The sequence below is a fragment of the Pithys albifrons genome, chromosome 3 (assembly GCF_047495875.1).
Source record: "Pithys albifrons albifrons isolate INPA30051 chromosome 3, PitAlb_v1, whole genome shotgun sequence".
In the NCBI taxonomy this organism is placed as follows: Eukaryota; Metazoa; Chordata; class Aves; order Passeriformes; family Thamnophilidae; genus Pithys; species Pithys albifrons.
The window spans coordinates 19,732,009-19,750,560 of NC_092460.1; the positions used below are offsets into that span (position 1 = coordinate 19,732,009).

Genomic DNA, 18,552 nt, shown 5'->3' on the forward strand with positions numbered 1-18,552 from the left:
GGCATCCTTATACAATAAAAAGGCCAGCCTTGGTCATAGCAGTGGTGTCATCCTGAAGTTCTCACATACACAAAAAAAGTAAATAAAATTAAAATATAAGAAAATTCAAAAAAATAAAAACCACTTGGAGGACATGCTGGCTATCCAGCCCAACAGAGTTTGGCAACAGTTATTAAATTTGAGATACTTATTTGGACAAGTAGTAATTCCTTCTAAACTTTCAAATGCAGAATTCAGTCCAAAAATACAACACAATGTTAAAAAGGAAGAGTCTTTGGGAGATTAGAGGAAAATAGAAACAGTAAAAAAGTCTGTTATCTGACAGAAACACTACCCATGAGTGATGTCTCTAAAAGAGCTCAAGGGCAATAGTAAAAGGCAAGAGAAAGCAGAGTCTGGATTTTACTTTCTTGCTCCTAGAAAGAGGCAAAGAGGGTGGTAATTTACTGTATACAACCAAATTGTACATGAAAGTTTGAAAACAGCCAATTAAAGCCAACATTAAGGAATGGAACTGTGGGTCTGAGTGGAACGCGTTAGACACGCATTCCAGACTGCAGCTCCAGAGTGCCCTGCAAGGCAGATACTGCACAGAGTACAAAGGGGCAAGAAGTTCTTCTCAGAGAACCCCAGCTTTGACCGGGAGTCCTGACAGCTGCCCAAAAGACAAGAGTAGTGCCCAGCTGCAAAATGACATCAAGGCTGTAAAGCCAATTAACACTTGGTCATCACCTGCACTGACAGAAGGCTACAGACAGAGTTGGAAAGGTTGTCAAGCAAGGGTATAACCCAGTACATTTTAGAATCACATAGAGATGGGTTACAAGGAACAAAGAACCACCACCTTACAACTAACAGTAATAAACATGCCTATCTCAGTTGACATCTCTCACATATTTCTTTCATACACTCAACTACAGCTTTACTTTTCTTAGCAGGTCAATCTAGAACAAGTGAGTAGAAGAGGTACTAAGACCTAGCGGGAAGTTAAAAAAGGAAGAAGACTACCTCAAGTTACCAGGACTACATTACATTTTGCCTTCAGTTTTCTGTACTTTGGAGCATGGTGAACTCCAATTTTTATGCAAGTTTCTTGATTTCTGTGACAATAATGCAGAAAACTGTCGTGCTGGTCTTCCTGCTGCAGCACATAACCAAATGGAAATATAGAGACAGAACAATTATACTATTCCTTGTGTCATTTACTTCAACAAACAACTCCATATACATTCAAACTGTGAAATTAATCCAATGTCATGATACACAATTCTATAAGGCTTCTATAAAAGACTAACTTTCAAATCTTCATTGTCTCCAAACACCAACAAGAATTAAAATCCTTACAAGAACAGTAGTGTTGAATAAAGCAAGGTTGTTCTCAAGAAGGACACCCTGCAACCAATCTCAGTTTTTATGCCAAGCTTTATTTCAAGTACCTGTATTACTACACAGCTACAGCAGTACAGTGCACAAACAAAAGAAATCTCTAAAACCAATTAGTCCCAAACAAATTAAGGACACTTTCATTCTGTCTAGGCAGCAAGCAGGTAACCTGCCCTGCTGCCATGCTAAATATTAGGTGCTTTGCCAACTTACAAATTTCAGACGAAGAGTAGCTGAAGAGTTAATATTGCCATTAAATTGTTCTTGCTAAGGTTTTAAAGGTTAATACTGAACTGCCAAGGAAAGTGTTTATATGCAAAGAATCACTGCAAACTCATCAATTGAAAACTGAACTCAAAGCAGTCATCTATTAGTTTATTCTCAGTTCACTTTAATGGAATTTTCAATGTTCACAAAGGCTGAATCTTCTATTTGTTTTAAAAGATATTTTTGATTCATCACTCAAATTTTATTAGAAGATTTATTTTTTATTCAGTTCTCTGGCCTTCAGTCCATGGCAGACATCAGGCCCTGGCCACCAATTCACTACCAAATCATGCCAATAACAAGCACTTTCTATAGTTTGTCATTTCACCAATCACATCACAGAGACCCTTTCCCGAGAATGCCATTAATTATTGAGCACATGGTACTATTTCATACCTCCTGCCAGGCCAACACAAGGGCTCTTGACAGTGTATTTTTATTTAAATATTTGCTGACTAGGACTCATATCAGGGCAGTCCCAAGGGGGTAACAGTCATGTAAATCTCACATCCAAGTACTTCAGGACAAAACTAACTATACCATGTGCATACATGACCTAAATTGCCCACACTACGAGGCACTCCAGACACTGCACGGAGCATTTGTGTCTCACATTAATACAGTCTCCATGTAATTAATAAAAGTCCACTGTAATATAAAAGCTGATGCTCACTATAAAGGAGGAAAGCAGTGCAGAGTTCAATTTCTAAATAAAACTAGACACAATAGTTACCAAGATTAGAATTTATACTGTATTCAGAGGGGCTGGAATTTAATGATCTATAACCACACAGATAACAAGCAATGCTTGAGTAAATGTTTTCAACAGTACTAACAGAAGACAAGGTGAAATATCTAAGGTATCATGATTTATAACCAGAAGACATTTAAAATAATTACAGCAGAGAGCAAGTGCCATAAAACGATACTCAAATTTCACCATTAGAGTATTAGTTTAAAAATAAATATTTTAAATGTCTTGAATTACATACTTTATTATTTAAAATTAAATATTCATGTAAATGAAGTTCTGCAGCCAAATAAGGAACAAAATACAGACCTGGTCTCAGTTTGTATTGGTGGTTTGGACCTTAATCCTGCAGGCTCCCTTACTGAGTTCACTTCTATGAGTCTGCACAGATGCAGAACACCCAACATGAATTGTTACCTCTACAAAGCTGTGAGTGTGCACAGCAGTTCACAGACAAACACAAAAACAAAGGTCCCGGGTTTAAAAAGTTCACAGACCAAATTTAGATCAGTTGCTCCCTAGAAAAATGAAAATACTTCAATCTGTGACACAACCAGGTTATTTCACTGTTTCAGGTCTTATAGTTTGAAAAGCACAGATCTCGTGAGGTGAACATACAGTAACCATCAACATACAAAACCAGCCCCTTATCTCTAAAAGCCCTCACAAATAAATAAAAAAGTTTTCTATTAGGTATTTCGAAGAACCTCAAAAGGTGAAGCTGATCATCACAACCCTGCACAGAAACTTCTTAATATAGTTCAAACACTGTATGAACCAAAACATGACTGTCTAATCATAGATATTTCAGTGTAATTCAGATCAAGTTCTCCCACATTTTCTCCAAGATGAACAAACAACTGAATAAAATACAAGTGTTGACACAAAGGTTTTTACATTTTACAAGCAGTAGTAACAGTTTGTATAAACTAACTCTGTGAGCAGTAACGTCTGTCAGTTAAGCAAAACATCACTCGAGCTCAAAACCTTCAACTGTGCTGTGACCAGGGAGGGTCATCATAAGGAAAGTACAGCAGATCTTCCAGCTCTGCATCCCACACTCACCCTCCTGTTTCATTTCATCATTAAAAAACACTTATTTTCTCCCAAATCAAACTTTAAGGTTTCAAGCTATAGCAGAGGCTGACAATATCCCCAGGGAAGTGGGATGAAAGCCCACAGAAAACAAAGTCTGCTCAGAACACACATTGCTCTGCCAGACTCATGTGACCAGCTCTTAGGAATGCTGGCACTGCTCAAGTTATTCAATGGAAATACACAACAAACAGACCAAGAATCCTGAATAAACAAGAAAATAACACGGAGTGCAAAGCACTAACATTTCTACTCTGAAGCTGTACCTGTAAATTTGCATTTAACTGCACCTTTCAAGAAAACACTACTCACAGCAAGAATTCAAGAGCAGCAACTGCAGGCCCTGAGCCATCACCCTCTAACTCGGATGGGGTTAGAGAAAAGAAGTGCCCACAAGTCCAGTAAAATTATCTGCACTTGCTAATCCAACCGTCGTGACTAAGAGAAGAAATTCCTAAGCAAGAACACAAAACAAGATCAAAAGTATATCAAGAACACACAGAATATCTAAATACGCACTTCCCTCTTTCACAAAACCCATTCTTAGATGCTTTTGCCTCATATTAGCCTTTTTTATATTTTTAATTATTGCTTTTCACATTTTGTTAGGTCTTGCTTCCCATTCACATCTTTAGACTCAGAGAGCACAATAGAGTCTAAACTGAACTTCCTGACAGTAAGAACCAGAATTACAGAACAAGGGATGGAAAACTCAGAATGAGAATTTAATTTCAAACAGACTTAAGTAAATATACTTCATTTGCTATCTGGGCACTTCAGTCTTCGCATCAAACGATGGAGACAACGGCTGCTGAGGAACCATATAATGGTAACGGAAGAGAAATACAATGGAACTTTATTAAGTATATTCTTACTGACAATTTACTATAGACTTAAATTAAATTTTGTTAGAAGATTTCCTTAAAGTACTTTCAATAAATTATTTTTATTAATTATGTTTAAAATGTCACAGTTAATTTGCTTTTTAAGAAAAAATTACCTTGCCATTTTGTAAAAATATAACATTGAAATAAAGCTTATAAAGAGGAAAAAAGGTAAGTAATGCAGATACAGAAAATGAAATAGTCTTTAATAACCAGTCTGCACAGAAGCAAAAAAAATCAAATAAAAATCATATCAATAGATATTTAATTCTTTTCCTCCCTTAATAAAGTAACAGCAGCATCCATTTACATGTTTTTTACCTCTGGTGTCCTGTTGAACAAGGAACCCATTGGGGCTGAGGGGAGAACTGAGACATCACGAGGGAAAAAAAAATTTAATATGATTTTCTCATTTCTAGTCACCATGTTTTAAACATATCTAATGTTATTACTCAGAAAATAAGAGTTCAGTGTACAAGATTTGCCTCTTTCCAAGAGCCAGATTCGGTTGCTCCACAAAAAACTGAACCACAACATCTTGGAGTACACAAGTTTTAGGAAGGGCTTTACGAGCAAAACAAAAGCTTTTAAGTTTTCAGTCCCAAGAGAGCAGGAACTGTCTCTTCCCTCTGCAGCAGCGCTGGGCAGGCAGAGAACCCTCTTTCACTGCAGTTTTGTTAATAAGTTCGAACTCAAGCTTGGAGACTTAAATCTGGAGGACAAACTGAACAGATAATTTTAAAACACAGAAACAGAAAACATGAAACAAACAAATGAAGCAAAGGTGGGTTATCAGCAACCCAACTGTCCTGCCACAAAGCACTGGACCCCACAGTCCTGCAGTGCCCACTCAATCCTCATCCAGTTATGACACAGAATGAACAGGGACAGTTTTCAGCAGTACTGAGAGCCTTTTCTCCTCCCTCTTACTTGCATTGGAAAGGACACCACAGAAACATCAGGAAACTCATTTTCAATCCCTTTTCCCACCACACTGTTCCTCATCTTTTCCTTCTTCCCTGATATTCCTCAGCCTAAACACGATATTTTGGTTCATTTGTGGAACTGCCAGCTCATGAACACAGGGCAAAATCTATTCCATCTACAAGCTTCAAGATCAGCCTCCTGCACAGCTTATTATCCTGCACCTGAAAGGGGCACACCATGGACTGCAGATGTTCAACAGACCAAGGCAAAGCTTTTGGAGATGGACTTCAGAATACAAGTTCTAAAGGAGGGAGGAGGGGCTGGAGTTGGGGAAATCCAACCAAATAAACAAAAATCCCCAAACAAACTCCATTTTTTAATCTTTTTTTCCTCCATAAAAATCAGATAAAATCATAAATTTTAAAAATGCCAAGGCTATAAACTCCTCTCACACTGCTTTCTTGCATGTTCTCACAAGGCAAGAAAAAAACCTGCTGAAATTGCTAGGGATCAGGCAAATTCAACAAACCAACACTATCACTAACTGTAAATTCATCACTAAGATTAATGAATGCATAGTTGAAGAGTACTAATCACTGCTTAATGAAATGCTGAAATCACCAAGAAAGAATACAGCCTTAGTGATTAGAGCTCGATTTTTTTTGGTTGCTCAGAGCTAACTCTATTTAAATAGAAAGTGAAATTAGGCATTTAAAACATTTTACAATTACCATTACCACTTAGCAGAAACCCATGATTCCCAGAATATATTTAATTTTGAAAAATTAGTTTGATGGGCTATTTTGCTGACCTACTACAAAGTCACATTTGACACCTACAAACTGGTGCCAGAGCACCCCAAGCACTCCAGGGACTGACACCCACATCACTCTGCAGCTTAGGACAAGTTCTCACACATGAACTGCTTCAGCTGAGCCCACCTGGCCCGCTGTTACCGCATTTAAACTGTCCTGTGCTTCTGACCCCTAAATTAATGATCAGACCCCACTTCAGCATCCTCTCGGTAGAAACACATTTCTCATTCACAGACGTTATTTATTCCACTTCTGATCAAACAGTGTATGAAGGAGAACTGAGGCAAAATTACAAATCTTTCACAGAAAGCATAACAGCTTCTAAACAGAATAACATCCCCAAAATTAGTGCATTTTGATGATTTCATCCTGGCATCCTGAAAATTTTCAGCATCCAATAAAAACAGTAAATAAAGTTGCACTTGAGATGCTACAAAGTTATCTCTCCAATAAAAAGTGAAACTATAATATGCTACTAAAATAAATATCAGCCAGCAGAACTTCCACCACTCTAACTATTTTGTTTCGACTGTGCTCACATGAGCTCAAAAGTTACTTTAAAAGAGTACTTGTAAGCTTTAAAAAGTTACTGTCAACTAAATTAAATTTCAAAATAGTTAATTCTGGTTTTACCTAGGATTGACTCAATTATATGCACCGACACAGCAAAAAAATTCCATAAATCTGACATCACTTTTCATGCAGTTTACTGTTTTTCTGGCTACACTCTACCCTTTTCTTAATGGGACAAAAATAAAGATCTTTACAATGCAAAGGGAAATGAAACCAGTACAGTAACCAAAATAACTTTCAACCACTGCATCAATTCAACCACAAGTCTAAAAAAAAAAATTGATGTTTTATGTAGTAAGTTAAGACACTGGTTTGTTGCTGCAGGGTAAGTAAAGAAACTGACAGTTAAATTTATCTTCACTTTGATTTGTTTAGCTTTAAAAATACAACAAAGAAAACATTAAGCCCCACAAAAGCAAAGCTGGTCATTACTAAAATAATCAGCTATTTCATACAGTAAATAAAGCTTTAAAACAAAGAAAACAAAACACATTTAGGGACACATGATGAAATAACAGCCAAACACCAACCTCCACACAATTTGTTAGAGAACACCATTCAGGAATGAAAACACATCAGAGATGAACTTTCTGTAAAGACTGGATTTTCAGCCACTGATTTGGAGCGGTTTTTGAAACAGAATTTAGTTTCAGTTCAAAACTCTTCAGTTCCCGTAACTAGGAAAGTATTTTCTCCATGCAAAGTTTGGTACAGTTCAATTTAACCAAAACACACTATTTAACCAAATACATTTTTATTGCCCCTAAAAGCACTATAAAGCATCACAAACAAGTGAATCTCTTCCCACAAAAGACTCCAGTTAATTACCAATTTTAGACAGAAAAGGCATTTCTGTATGTCAGAATACACAGCAGAGACTGTCAAGGGGCAGCTCAATTAAAAAAAAAACGGGTAAAACATCATCAGCCACCACAACTTTATCACAGCACTTGAAATAATGGGAGGATCTCAGTTGTCAGTCAGGTGAAAAGTCCGCTCAGGGAAAGAAATATGCTGGTCCCTCCCACAGGGGGAAAACCTATCACAGCAAGCAAATCCAAAAAACAAAATTACTTCCTCAAATGCCTTCCTCTGGGATACCCAACTTGTGATTTTTGAATTTTTAGCCATACACAAGAAAAAATATTATCAAGTAATAAAACATTGAAATAATTGTTATTTTATTTATATATTAGGTATAAAAACTTGTTTTTCAGGCTTTAAGTAACTTTCAAAATAAGGCATATTATCCTATTACTTGAAGCTATAAATAGAGCCTGACAGGTGCTAAATTTTCAATGTTAAATGCCCCAAACTGGTCCCTAAGGTGAACAGCACTGGTGACACTTGGTGGGGGGGGGCTTTTTGGTGATAAACTTTTTAGTACTCTAAACTGAATACTCATCATCTCACTGAGATCAGGGAAAGATTCCAGTGCTGAATGCTTTCAAGAATGACAATGTTTTGGGGGTTCTTTAGTCTCTAAGTGCAGCCTAGACACCCAAAATAAAGTACCATTTGAACCATTTTCCTTATTCTCTGATGAAGTGTCTCTATCAGTTCTTCTGACATCTTCAAAGGATACATCATAAATTAGAGTACAAATTCAAAGTGGTTTGCACTTAATGTACAGTACATGATTTTTCCGTACACCTTTAAACAAGTTAGGGGACAGCACTGCACCAAAGTCATGTACACACAGACTATTAATAAAGTGGGTATTTCCATCCCATGGCAACACTAATCCACAGGTATGTTCCTGTTTGCAGGATCGGGCAATTCACCTTTATCAAACTGTAGTCACCTTTTTCATACCCACAGTCACACTCATGTTCTGTTCCTCCACAGTCAGCAGTCCCACATTGCTACATCCATCGAGGTGCTGAACATCCCCAACAAGCACTGACTGTGAGGGGTAACAGCAACACTCACTGTGGGTTCCCAAGTCCTTCGCAACTGGAGTAAGGTAAGTCCAGCACTGTTTCAGCACTAGGTTAGGACTTCACCCTTGAAACAGATCATTCCCAGAAACCCACCACAACCCACATTTATTCCTTCTCTCCTATTCCAGCAGATGCCCAACACACAAAGCCTGACTGAGCACCAGCACAGGGAGAGCAGCACAAGCCCAGCAGGGACCCAGCCACGCCACACCAGCACTTTGCTTTGCACATGTGCTCTAAGCCACACTTTAAATCATTTCACACACCAGAATGTCAGCGTGGATAACCACTGCCAGAACACGACACAGAATCCCCCAAAGTCAACCACAGGTTCAGGTAATCATGACCTCTCTTTTTACAGCATAAATGCATAATTTCCGCACTACTCTTTGATGAAGGGACCACAGACTTAAAAAGAGGAAACAATTACAGTCATTAGAATTTCACCCAAGCATGAGATTTAATCTCAGGCCATGGTCTTGCCAATGGCTGTGGGGGTCTCAATGGAGACAAAATTGCTCTGTGGGAGAAAAAATGCCTTGATGATGACATTAGTCAGCAAGAGAGACCGAGCTTTGTCTTCCACCCAACAGCACAGTCAAATACAAGGAAACCATTTTCCCTCCCCCTCTTCTTGATTCTAAAAAAAAAAAAAAAAAGAGAAAGAAAAGAAAAAAAAGAAAGAAAAGCTATAATTTCTCTCTGAAATGCAGGTTTTGCATGCTTTGGAAAACTTTCTTCCCCAAAGCAACATTGCTGGAAGGGTAATCTTTAATATAAGGAAAGTAGATTTAAGCATGAATGAGCATCTATGACAAAAGACACATCCCATTCCTATCCTTGCTAATATAATTAGACAGTTCTACCAACAGTACTCTAACATTTACACAGCTTTTCTTTACCCAACAGGTTCTCAAAGACCATTTCAAATTTTACATATACAGGACTAATACCTAAAAGATGCTCACCTGCTTCACAATGCATTTACCTGAAATAAGGTGAAACTTGGCCAGCAAAAAACTGAGGCAAAGTTTGATATTTAAAAAAAGCTCCTGAGATCCAAGAGTACCAGCTCATCTCATATGCCAATCATACATTCCATCCCAATTAAAACACAAAACAAAGGAAAACTTTGTCACAGAAGACAAGAAAGTGCTACAGATGATTGCATTAAATTCACTTTTTCAGCACTGCAAAAAAAGGCAAATATGCAGTGACCAAAACAGTCATGATCCTTCTGTGGTTGAAGCAAAAGAAAAAGGAGTTTCTCAACAAAACTGTAAGCCCAAATGAATCATCTCTTCTCTGGAACTTGGCATGAGGTGCCTGGATTCTTACCCAGATGAACTTCTATAAATCTCAACATTCAAATGTTGATTTTTATTCCCCCTTATCATCCTTTACCTTCACAATGCTCCTGAATATAATTTATTCTTTTTTATTTAAGCTACCTTTGCTATTCCATTTACTTTCCTCCTACTATTCACCAACTCCTTCTGCTGTTACATTAAACATATATATGTATTTGTCTGGTCACAACCACCCCTAGTCCCGGTAATGCTGATAATTACAATCTAATGTAGAATTAATCAGTTTAAGTTTGAAACTGAGATTGCAATTCAATTTCGAAGCCAACACTAACCATTTCATGTTCACTTGAAGAGATCAGATAGACTGCACATGAATATTTTGGTAAAATAACTGATAAAGAGATGGGAAATGAGAATTACTGGTATTTACTTAACCTGCAACACTTTTTGGAAGAAAATGGCTTAAAGGAAGCCCTTCAGAACGTCTGTTTAATCTGAATTCTACAGATAGCAGAGAGAAAGTATTCTCACAGAATGCTGAGTATCTCTGCAATCACAGCTACAGCACGAGCTGTTCAATTCTTTCTTTGCTGGAGCTCTCACCCAGCTTTGCCCTGTTACAAGCTGTGACCCACAGAACAACAACATGTTCAAGAATCCAGCTGGAAATCACCCCTGCAGGACATCTGTCCCTACTCTTCAGCTTGCCAGGCCAACCTGAGGGTGCAACTCTGCCTCACAGAAAACAACCTTTTATTCCATTTAACAGACTTGAGTAACAGCAGTGTGGAGGTTTGGTTTGCTCACTTAGCTACAAGATGTGCTGCACATCTGCTGTACAATTATAACCTACATTCTTCCCTTTGCATTTTGTTTTCCTAGATGTTTTCATAAACAGTACTGTACAGAAGTCATCCAAGAACATACCAATTATTTCTAGAACAAAAAAAAACCTACAGAGAAATATATGAAGGAAGTTCAGTCCATGGCTCCATCAAGCTAAACCAACTCTTAAAAATAGGTTTATACATAATCAACATATCATTCAACTTATAGCCAGCATCTTCTAACTGAAGATAATTTTTAAATCAAGATGCAGAACAAACACAGGAGATCCTTATAAGGCTGCTTTGTTGATTAGCAGACCCCTGAATTGCTAAATGGGCCTATTTAGCAACCAAACATATCCATCAACAGTAAAAATGCTACTTTAAATTTATTTTGACAAGGGTAATTTTAGCTGTAAACATGCTTCATATTCCACAGTCAGTTGTTCTAAATTTTATGCAATTATTTATAAGGCTTACCTACATTAGCTGATATTTAAAAAAAAATCTAAAAATTGAATAATAAATCTTTCCCACTCTTCCAAACAGCTTACAAAATAATTTCAAGCAAAGAGAAACATGAAGCAAAAGCAAAGGGCATGTGGTTATTTGATGAATGCCTGCACACAGTATGATGGAACAAAGAAATCCTGTTTTTAAATCAATAGGAAAAATGATCAAACAGACTTAACAGCACCATTACAGTGCCTGGTTATTATATTTTCCTGAGAAGTTGTCATGTCTTAGTGTCAAATAATGAAGCATGAATTAGCACAATTTTGTTGTATACAAGTTGTACACTCAGAACTTTTGTAGGAAAATTGTCCTGTATTAGTAAGGGATAATTTAACCTTCAAACAAGGTTCAATAAAGCCACTCCTGGTTAAAACCTACACTTAAGAAATCAATTATAAATCAGGTCTTCAGAACAAGAAATACACTTTTTTTTAACTTGAACACAGAAAACAGTACATTTTGACAGGACTCTAAGAATGTGATTATTCACTATAACTTTTGATGTCAGGAGATGATGGTTCTCCTGCACCTTGTAATCTCTTCCATCCATAAAAGGAACAGAAAACTCTTCCTGCTTTGCTCTCTAATATTACTTAAGAGTTGATGTACAGTTTAGGAATCTGTTGAACATGTGTAACTTAAATGGGGGTATCACCTTCAAGTCAAAACAGCAGAAGAGACCACAGAACAGAAATGACAACAGCCAAGTGTCCTAATCCCACTGCCACTTCACTCAAAAACACACAGAAATGCAGAGCAATGCATGGAAACACCTGGAAACTTTGAGCCATTAGCAGTTATGACACACAAAAAATTCCACAAGGCCACTGTTTTAAAGCACCCTGGTGTGAACACACACTCCAAGTTTCATTCTATCAGTCTCATACAACAAACCCTGATCACAGGGAACCAGCTCAACACAGATTTAGTACAACTACCTCACTTTTGCCCAGTTATTAAACGACATGGGGAAATAAAAAAATTGTGTACACTGAATTCCATGCTTTCCACATCAAAGCAGATGTTTTGTCTCATCTGTGTTACCTGTGTCTTATGCCATGTGTAAGACAACACTCCATAAGTTGTTATTGCTTAAGGTATAAAAAGCACTATTCCAATTATAGATGAAATAAGACTAACCTTCCTTAAAACACAGAGGATGTTTTCTTTAAGAATGAGAAAATTAAGCCACAGTTGTGTTCCAAATCTTCTACTTAACTCTGTTTCGATTCACAGTAAGGTCACTCCACCCCCGCTGACCTGTTACCCCGAGCACTTATCACCGAGATCCGACATTGTGAGCAAACACTGCCCTCTTGTGCACCGCAACATCCAGGAGACAAAGTTCCACTTCGGGGGTTGGAAAGAGGGGCATTCCAGAGCAAAAAAATTTTTATACCGGTTGCTTTTTCTTCATGTATAGCTCCTTAATTTAAAAAGCAGGTTTCATTTTAAAATGTCAATAAAATTACCCTTTTAATCTGTCAGACAAGTATCTGGTACCCACCAGACTGAGGTGAATTAAAAGAGACACAGTTTCAATTCCAAAAAAAGCATTTTCATTCACAGAAAGTTTATTTGCATTTTTAATACAAAGCAATATCAGCAATTTACAAGCACCATGAACCAACCCAAAGAGTCTAATAGGGCTTAGAAAACACTCACACTAGTGCCAGTTTTACTCTTCTAGCCCATGAGTACTTCCATAACAACAACCACTACATCATGGATATGAATTACACTACACTAAAGTTGTATTTTAATCATTTCTTTTTCAACAGAACAAGGTTCATTATTACATTAGTCTCAATTCAAGGTGACAGCCAAAGTTCTCAAGACTCTCCAGTGACTCCTCTCTGACCAGAATGGTACCCACTAAACAGAACAAGGCACTCTTTCCTCCAGAGAACTTCTCCTTCATTCAACATGTGCACTCAACAGCAAGTCATCTGTACATATATCTACAGCTACAACACTACTTGCTCACTCAGAATGGAAAACACAAAAACTGCCACATCTTCACAAAGGTCTCAACAAACAAAAGCTCATAGCAACAGAAATGTGTTTTCATTGCAGTAATGCAAAGGTAACCCCAAGTCTACAAATCCTCTTAAAAGCTTACAACAAACTCAGCAAAGCAACTAATCTGTGATAAAAGGTGAGAGGTTTTTTGTGATATGTTAATCTTACAAATAATCTGCATCTGACTGAATTTGAATGCTGGTAGCAAGACCACATTTCCCTTGATCTCCCAGGCCTGCTTCCATTGTACTCATTTGCATCAGCAAGACATGCTTTTGCTGTGCTCATTTCCCCCTCCCCAAGCTCTTGTGCAAGTTCAAAAGTCTTGGCCCCTCCAATGTATCAGGTATGAATTAATACCCTTCCTTAACAGGACACAGCAGCAAAGTGGAAACAGACACTTGCAAGGCAGTTTTCTTTGAAAGGAACTGCAGGGACAAATGGTGACAATGAAGCCCTAGTTACAAAGTAAAAAGGTCAAAGGTTCAGACAGGCATAAGGATTACAAAACTACAAGTTGGTCAGAATTGTTCCCCACCCCAGGTTTAGACAACCAGGGTCAAGCAGTAGCTTTCCAATAAAAATCTTATAAGGATACTCTGTCCTCTCAATTTCAGGATGGGGGAAAGACAATTTTCTGTTTTAGAATTTCTCTCAAGGACCCATCTCAAAAATCAAACAGATAAAGGGCATCTGACATCAGCTCACCTAAAACAAACACTGCAGTATCCCCTCACTGCCTGTGTGGGGGAAGCTGGGGTGAGGTAATCATGTTCTTCTGTATTAGTGTGCTGACCCTTTGTAGGGCATGAAATTAACCATCAAGCAAGTAAAAAATCTGCTACTGGTTAAACTACTTTGCTACGCAAAGTGGTCTTAAAATGAAATATGGGTATTGAATTTCTTCTGACAGATTAACTCGTCTAACCTCTCTGCAGGCATCCCTTCCTGCTGAACTCATTGGAGAAACCAGTCCAGACCCTCCTGGATGCACAGGTCTGCAACAAACAAATACAAGAGCAACTCTCATTGCACTTCAATGACATGAACATCAGCTCTGTGGAAGATCAGGCACTGAACTTCATCAGAAAAGAAGCTTAAAAAAGTCCCCAGTGCTGTGACAGAAACTCCCCCACCTCAGCATGAAATGTTACCAAAAATACCACCCTAAATCTCTACAGCAACATACATAAGAAAGCATTACATAAATAATGGTAGTTTATCTTCCAGTCATTCCTTCAGTGCAGAAAGCAAGTGTAAGGCTGATATGGGTGCTTCTTACTGCTTGTGACAAGCTAAGAATTGATCCTTAAAATTCAGTTATTCAGGTTTGTTTTCTCCATTTAGCAAGTCAGTTACAAACAGCTGTAAAATACTGTATTTGTTGCACTGCTTGAGACAAGATCCTGCTAAAGCAGAGGAAAATTATTTTACACAAAAGTTTTTTTGTTAAATTAAGAATGCTGTTCTTCTTGTTTAAGAGAAAAAAGAACTACATAACAGTCCAAGCGATACATCTCCCCACAACAGCTTAATACCTTCCTGTCACAGACACACACGAGCCTGATGTTCAAGAATATAAACCAGCATGGTTTAAATGCAAGTGAAAGGCACAATGACTATTATTTATTCCACTCCAACCTTGACTATCACCTTCCTGCTAAAACTTTAAGAAAGCATCTTGGGTGGAACTGTCTGCAACATTTCCAATTCCCAGCATGCAGGTTAGAAAAAAAACAACCCAAACTTTTGATTTAACGTTTGATAAGCTTTGTTTTCAAGGACAAGCTTTGCAAGAAAAATGTAGCCACAGAGAATGAAATACGACTTCCATTTACCATTCCATTTGGTTGCTGCTCAAATATTCTGCATTCATTTAATCCTAAGGTATTGTGTCTAAATAAGCATCTTGTGAGTGACTGAGAAGTATTCACAAGGTCAGTGCTACCTGGCATAGCATGACAAAAATGCAATACTAGATGAAAAAATCAACTTCAAGAATTAGCTACATATGAAACATGTTAAAGAATAGTAAACAGTAACATTTAAACTGTAAGCAGATTTGTCAGCTTTACACAGTGAATGGTTTAACCCTTAGATTACTCTCTAGGAGTACAGAAAATATGGCAACTAAAAGAGGACAGAACTGGACTAGAAGATAGGCTGGGACATCTCTGATGAAATGAGCACTCTGGAAGGAGAGAGCCAGAAAGTGACTACTTAGAAGGAACACCTTGAGCTCCTTGCCCTTGAGGAGAGCTGACTAACAATGCTGGTGCTTCCCAGCCACAGCAGAGAGCAGTTCCAGGAGATGGGATCACTTGGGGGAAGCCAAATACTTTATACCACCTTCAGTGAAAAGAGAGCTTCAAACAACAAAAGCAGCAGTAATATTTTCACACCTGTAGCTTCTACTGCAAATGCTGCACTGCCCATGACCAACACAGGTGGGAGGGTTGCTTCATCACAGCTCTCTTGTCATTCCACGTTCTGCAACCTCACGTCCAGCTCCCCTGCCCACAGCCATCCTGTCTTTAGTTTTCCTGCAGGTTAATGCTCATTAACAGCTACCACAGGACTTCATTTCAGAAAAGCAGCATTTTAAGCAGGCATAAGAAGTCTGAGATGCAGAATAAACAGCAGAAGATAAAGTAATTTGCACTTATGTTTTAGTCAAATGCCATATGTAGAGAAAATGGTTAGTAACAGGGAAATCACAGATTCCATCAAAAAGAAAAAAGTAGTGGCATTCCTACTTGGAACATTGCAGAGAAAGTGTTTGGAACAGTGAACTCTTAATGCTCAATGACAAGAAAACAGACTAAAATAATCTAAATTTTTCAAATATCATTTCTGAAGTGATGAAAAAGTTGGCAATACTGAAATACACAAACATCACAGAATGTTTCCTGTTACAGAAGATATGCCATACATGAGTTTGAGCTTCACCAAACCACACTAAACCTGTAAGCACCTAAATAGTCCCACAGGCACAGATCAGGTTTTTCCTTTAATGTTTCACCCTTCAAATCCAGTACAAATAAAAGGACATCCATAATCAAGATACATACACGCTATCAAGCAGAAAACTGAAGATTTTTAAACTCTTTAAACTATTAACACAATACTGCATTTTCCCTACAACATTTTCTTAATACATAAAATTGCAGTAAATCACACTAATCAAGTGTTTTAAGACACCTAATGGGGTATAACTGGAACTAAGCAAGTTTGATGTGCTTATGTGTCTGAATAGACACCGGTAAAGAATCATTTTAGCTGGGAAGAAAACTTCATCATGCCATCCATCTAGCTGAGCCCACATCTTTCCTCCTCCCTGCATGGCCTATCAATAAGGAAACGTGAATAACTTATTCAGCCAATGGGGACAGCTGTGACTAAATACTTTGAAGAGCTTCATAAAAACTACAGGAAGCAACAAGATGTCTGTGACATAAAAAAAAAAATCACCCCAAGTAAGTGTTAAAGGTATTTAAAAAACCCAAACAAAAACAAACTGGTAAAGCAGTTTTTTAAGTTTTCCCATGTCCTCTCCATGAGAAAGTTTACACCACTCCGATTAGTTGCTTCTGGCAGAAAGGAATGTCTGACCACAAGTCACTCTTGAGTACATTCAAGAAAGCCTTGCCAAAGTAAACTTTGTTCTTGAGAAGATAATCAGGTGCTTACAATTACTGAAGAATGACAGTGGGTTGTCAAGTAGCAAAGACGACTAAAAAACGCCCAGGTTTCTGGAATTGAGCACACAGCCACTCCTCCCCTGCAGCTGGAGAGCACCTTACAGGGCAGCGCAGTTAACGGGACAGGGAACCCGCCGCCTTCTGAAACTGACGACAAAGTAATTATTTACTAACCCATCCTAAAGAAGCGCAACCAACACAATCCAGTTCCAGCTAACACAGTTTACAAACAATACATCTGCTCAAAAACGGGATTAAATTCATACATCATGAGAATTAATTCAGTCTGAACCTTAGCCTAACCGAGAAAAAACACATTCTACTACAAAATTCCACCCAGCTGACACTGAAGAGACACTGGAAACGCATAGGAACTGAACTTGCGGGTTGATGCCCGTGGTTGCAGTTTATCCACCTGTTACTACTTTGCACAACCTGCAGCTGAAAGTCCCATCAATCCTCAATCAAGCACCAAGCACCGCTGAGCCCTCTCCAGAAGGGATGGAAGGGAAAGACAGACCAAGGTGATCTAACTCAGAATAAATTCTAACACAAACCAGATTTACCTTCTAGTATCATCTACTAAAAAACTAAAATGAAAAGCTACTAAAACCCACAAAATTATTCCTAAGCACAAGATTATCATTTCAGAACTCTCCAGTCCCTCCACGACAGTTCAGCGTGGGCACATCCAGCAAACAACACACCTCTCAGTCACAGGCAACAGCAAACAACTTTAACAAGTGAGAAAATGGAACTTAACGGGGCTGTAATATACCATCAATAATGCCTCCACACACAATAAAGAAAACTTTTTATGCAAGTAAGCGTAAGGAAGATGAGCAGGGGCCTGACTAGGCAAAGAGCATCCCAAGAACTCTCATTTAAAGCCGCTTTATAAGAGGGGCAACTATGAAAAAGCGCAACAAAGTAAAGCCCCGTCCCGCCCGGCCCCGCTGCCGCCCCGCGCCGCCCTTACCGCCGATGATGGTGCGGATGAGGGAGGCGTGCCCGGGGCAATCCACCAGCGTGAACTGCAGCTCGCCGGGCCCCGGGCCCAGCTGCGGCGGCAGCGCGGTGCGCAGGCAGGAGAAGCCCAGGTCCAGCGTGATGCCCCGGGCGCGGCTCTGCGGGGCGCGGTCGAAGGCGGCGGTGGAGCCGGTGGTGCTGAGCGCCCGAGCCAGCGCTGTCTTGCCGCTGTCGATGTGCCCCAGCACCCCCACGTTCACGTTTAGCACACGGGCGGCCATGGCGGTGAGCGCGGTCCGGCCCCACAGCGCCCCTGCGGAAACACCGCGCCCGCGCCGCCGTTCCGGGACACAGAGCGGCACGGAGCGGGCCGGGTGGGCAGAGCCAGCGCTGGGCAAAGCCATGGCCGAGCAAAAACAGCGCTGGGCTGGACCGAGCCAAAGCCATCGCTAGGCTGGACAAAACCAGCGCTGGGCAAAGCCAAAGCCATCGCCGGGCAGAGCCAGCGCTGGGCTGGACAGAACCAGCTCGGGGCAGCGCCATCCCGGGTTACCCCTGTGCGTGGATAG

The 18,552-nt window shown here is 39.2% G+C and overlaps 1 protein-coding gene across 2 annotated transcripts in view; it reads right to left on the reverse strand.

Annotated features, from left to right (window-relative positions):
• Positions 1 to 18,296, reverse strand: part of EEFSEC (eukaryotic elongation factor, selenocysteine-tRNA specific) — a 122,506-nt gene extending 104,210 nt beyond the window's left edge. The window contains exon 1 of one of the 2 annotated variants that reach the window (XM_071550882.1): positions 17,994 to 18,296. In XM_071550882.1, coding sequence (XP_071406983.1) covers positions 17,994 to 18,264 — 271 coding nt within the window. In that variant the 5' untranslated portion in view covers positions 18,265 to 18,296. Of the gene's footprint in view, positions 1 to 12,431; positions 12,502 to 17,993 lie in introns of those variants that run through there. The other variant, XM_071550881.1, reaches the window with a different exon arrangement.
• Between the last annotated feature and the right edge of the window lie 256 nt (positions 18,297 to 18,552).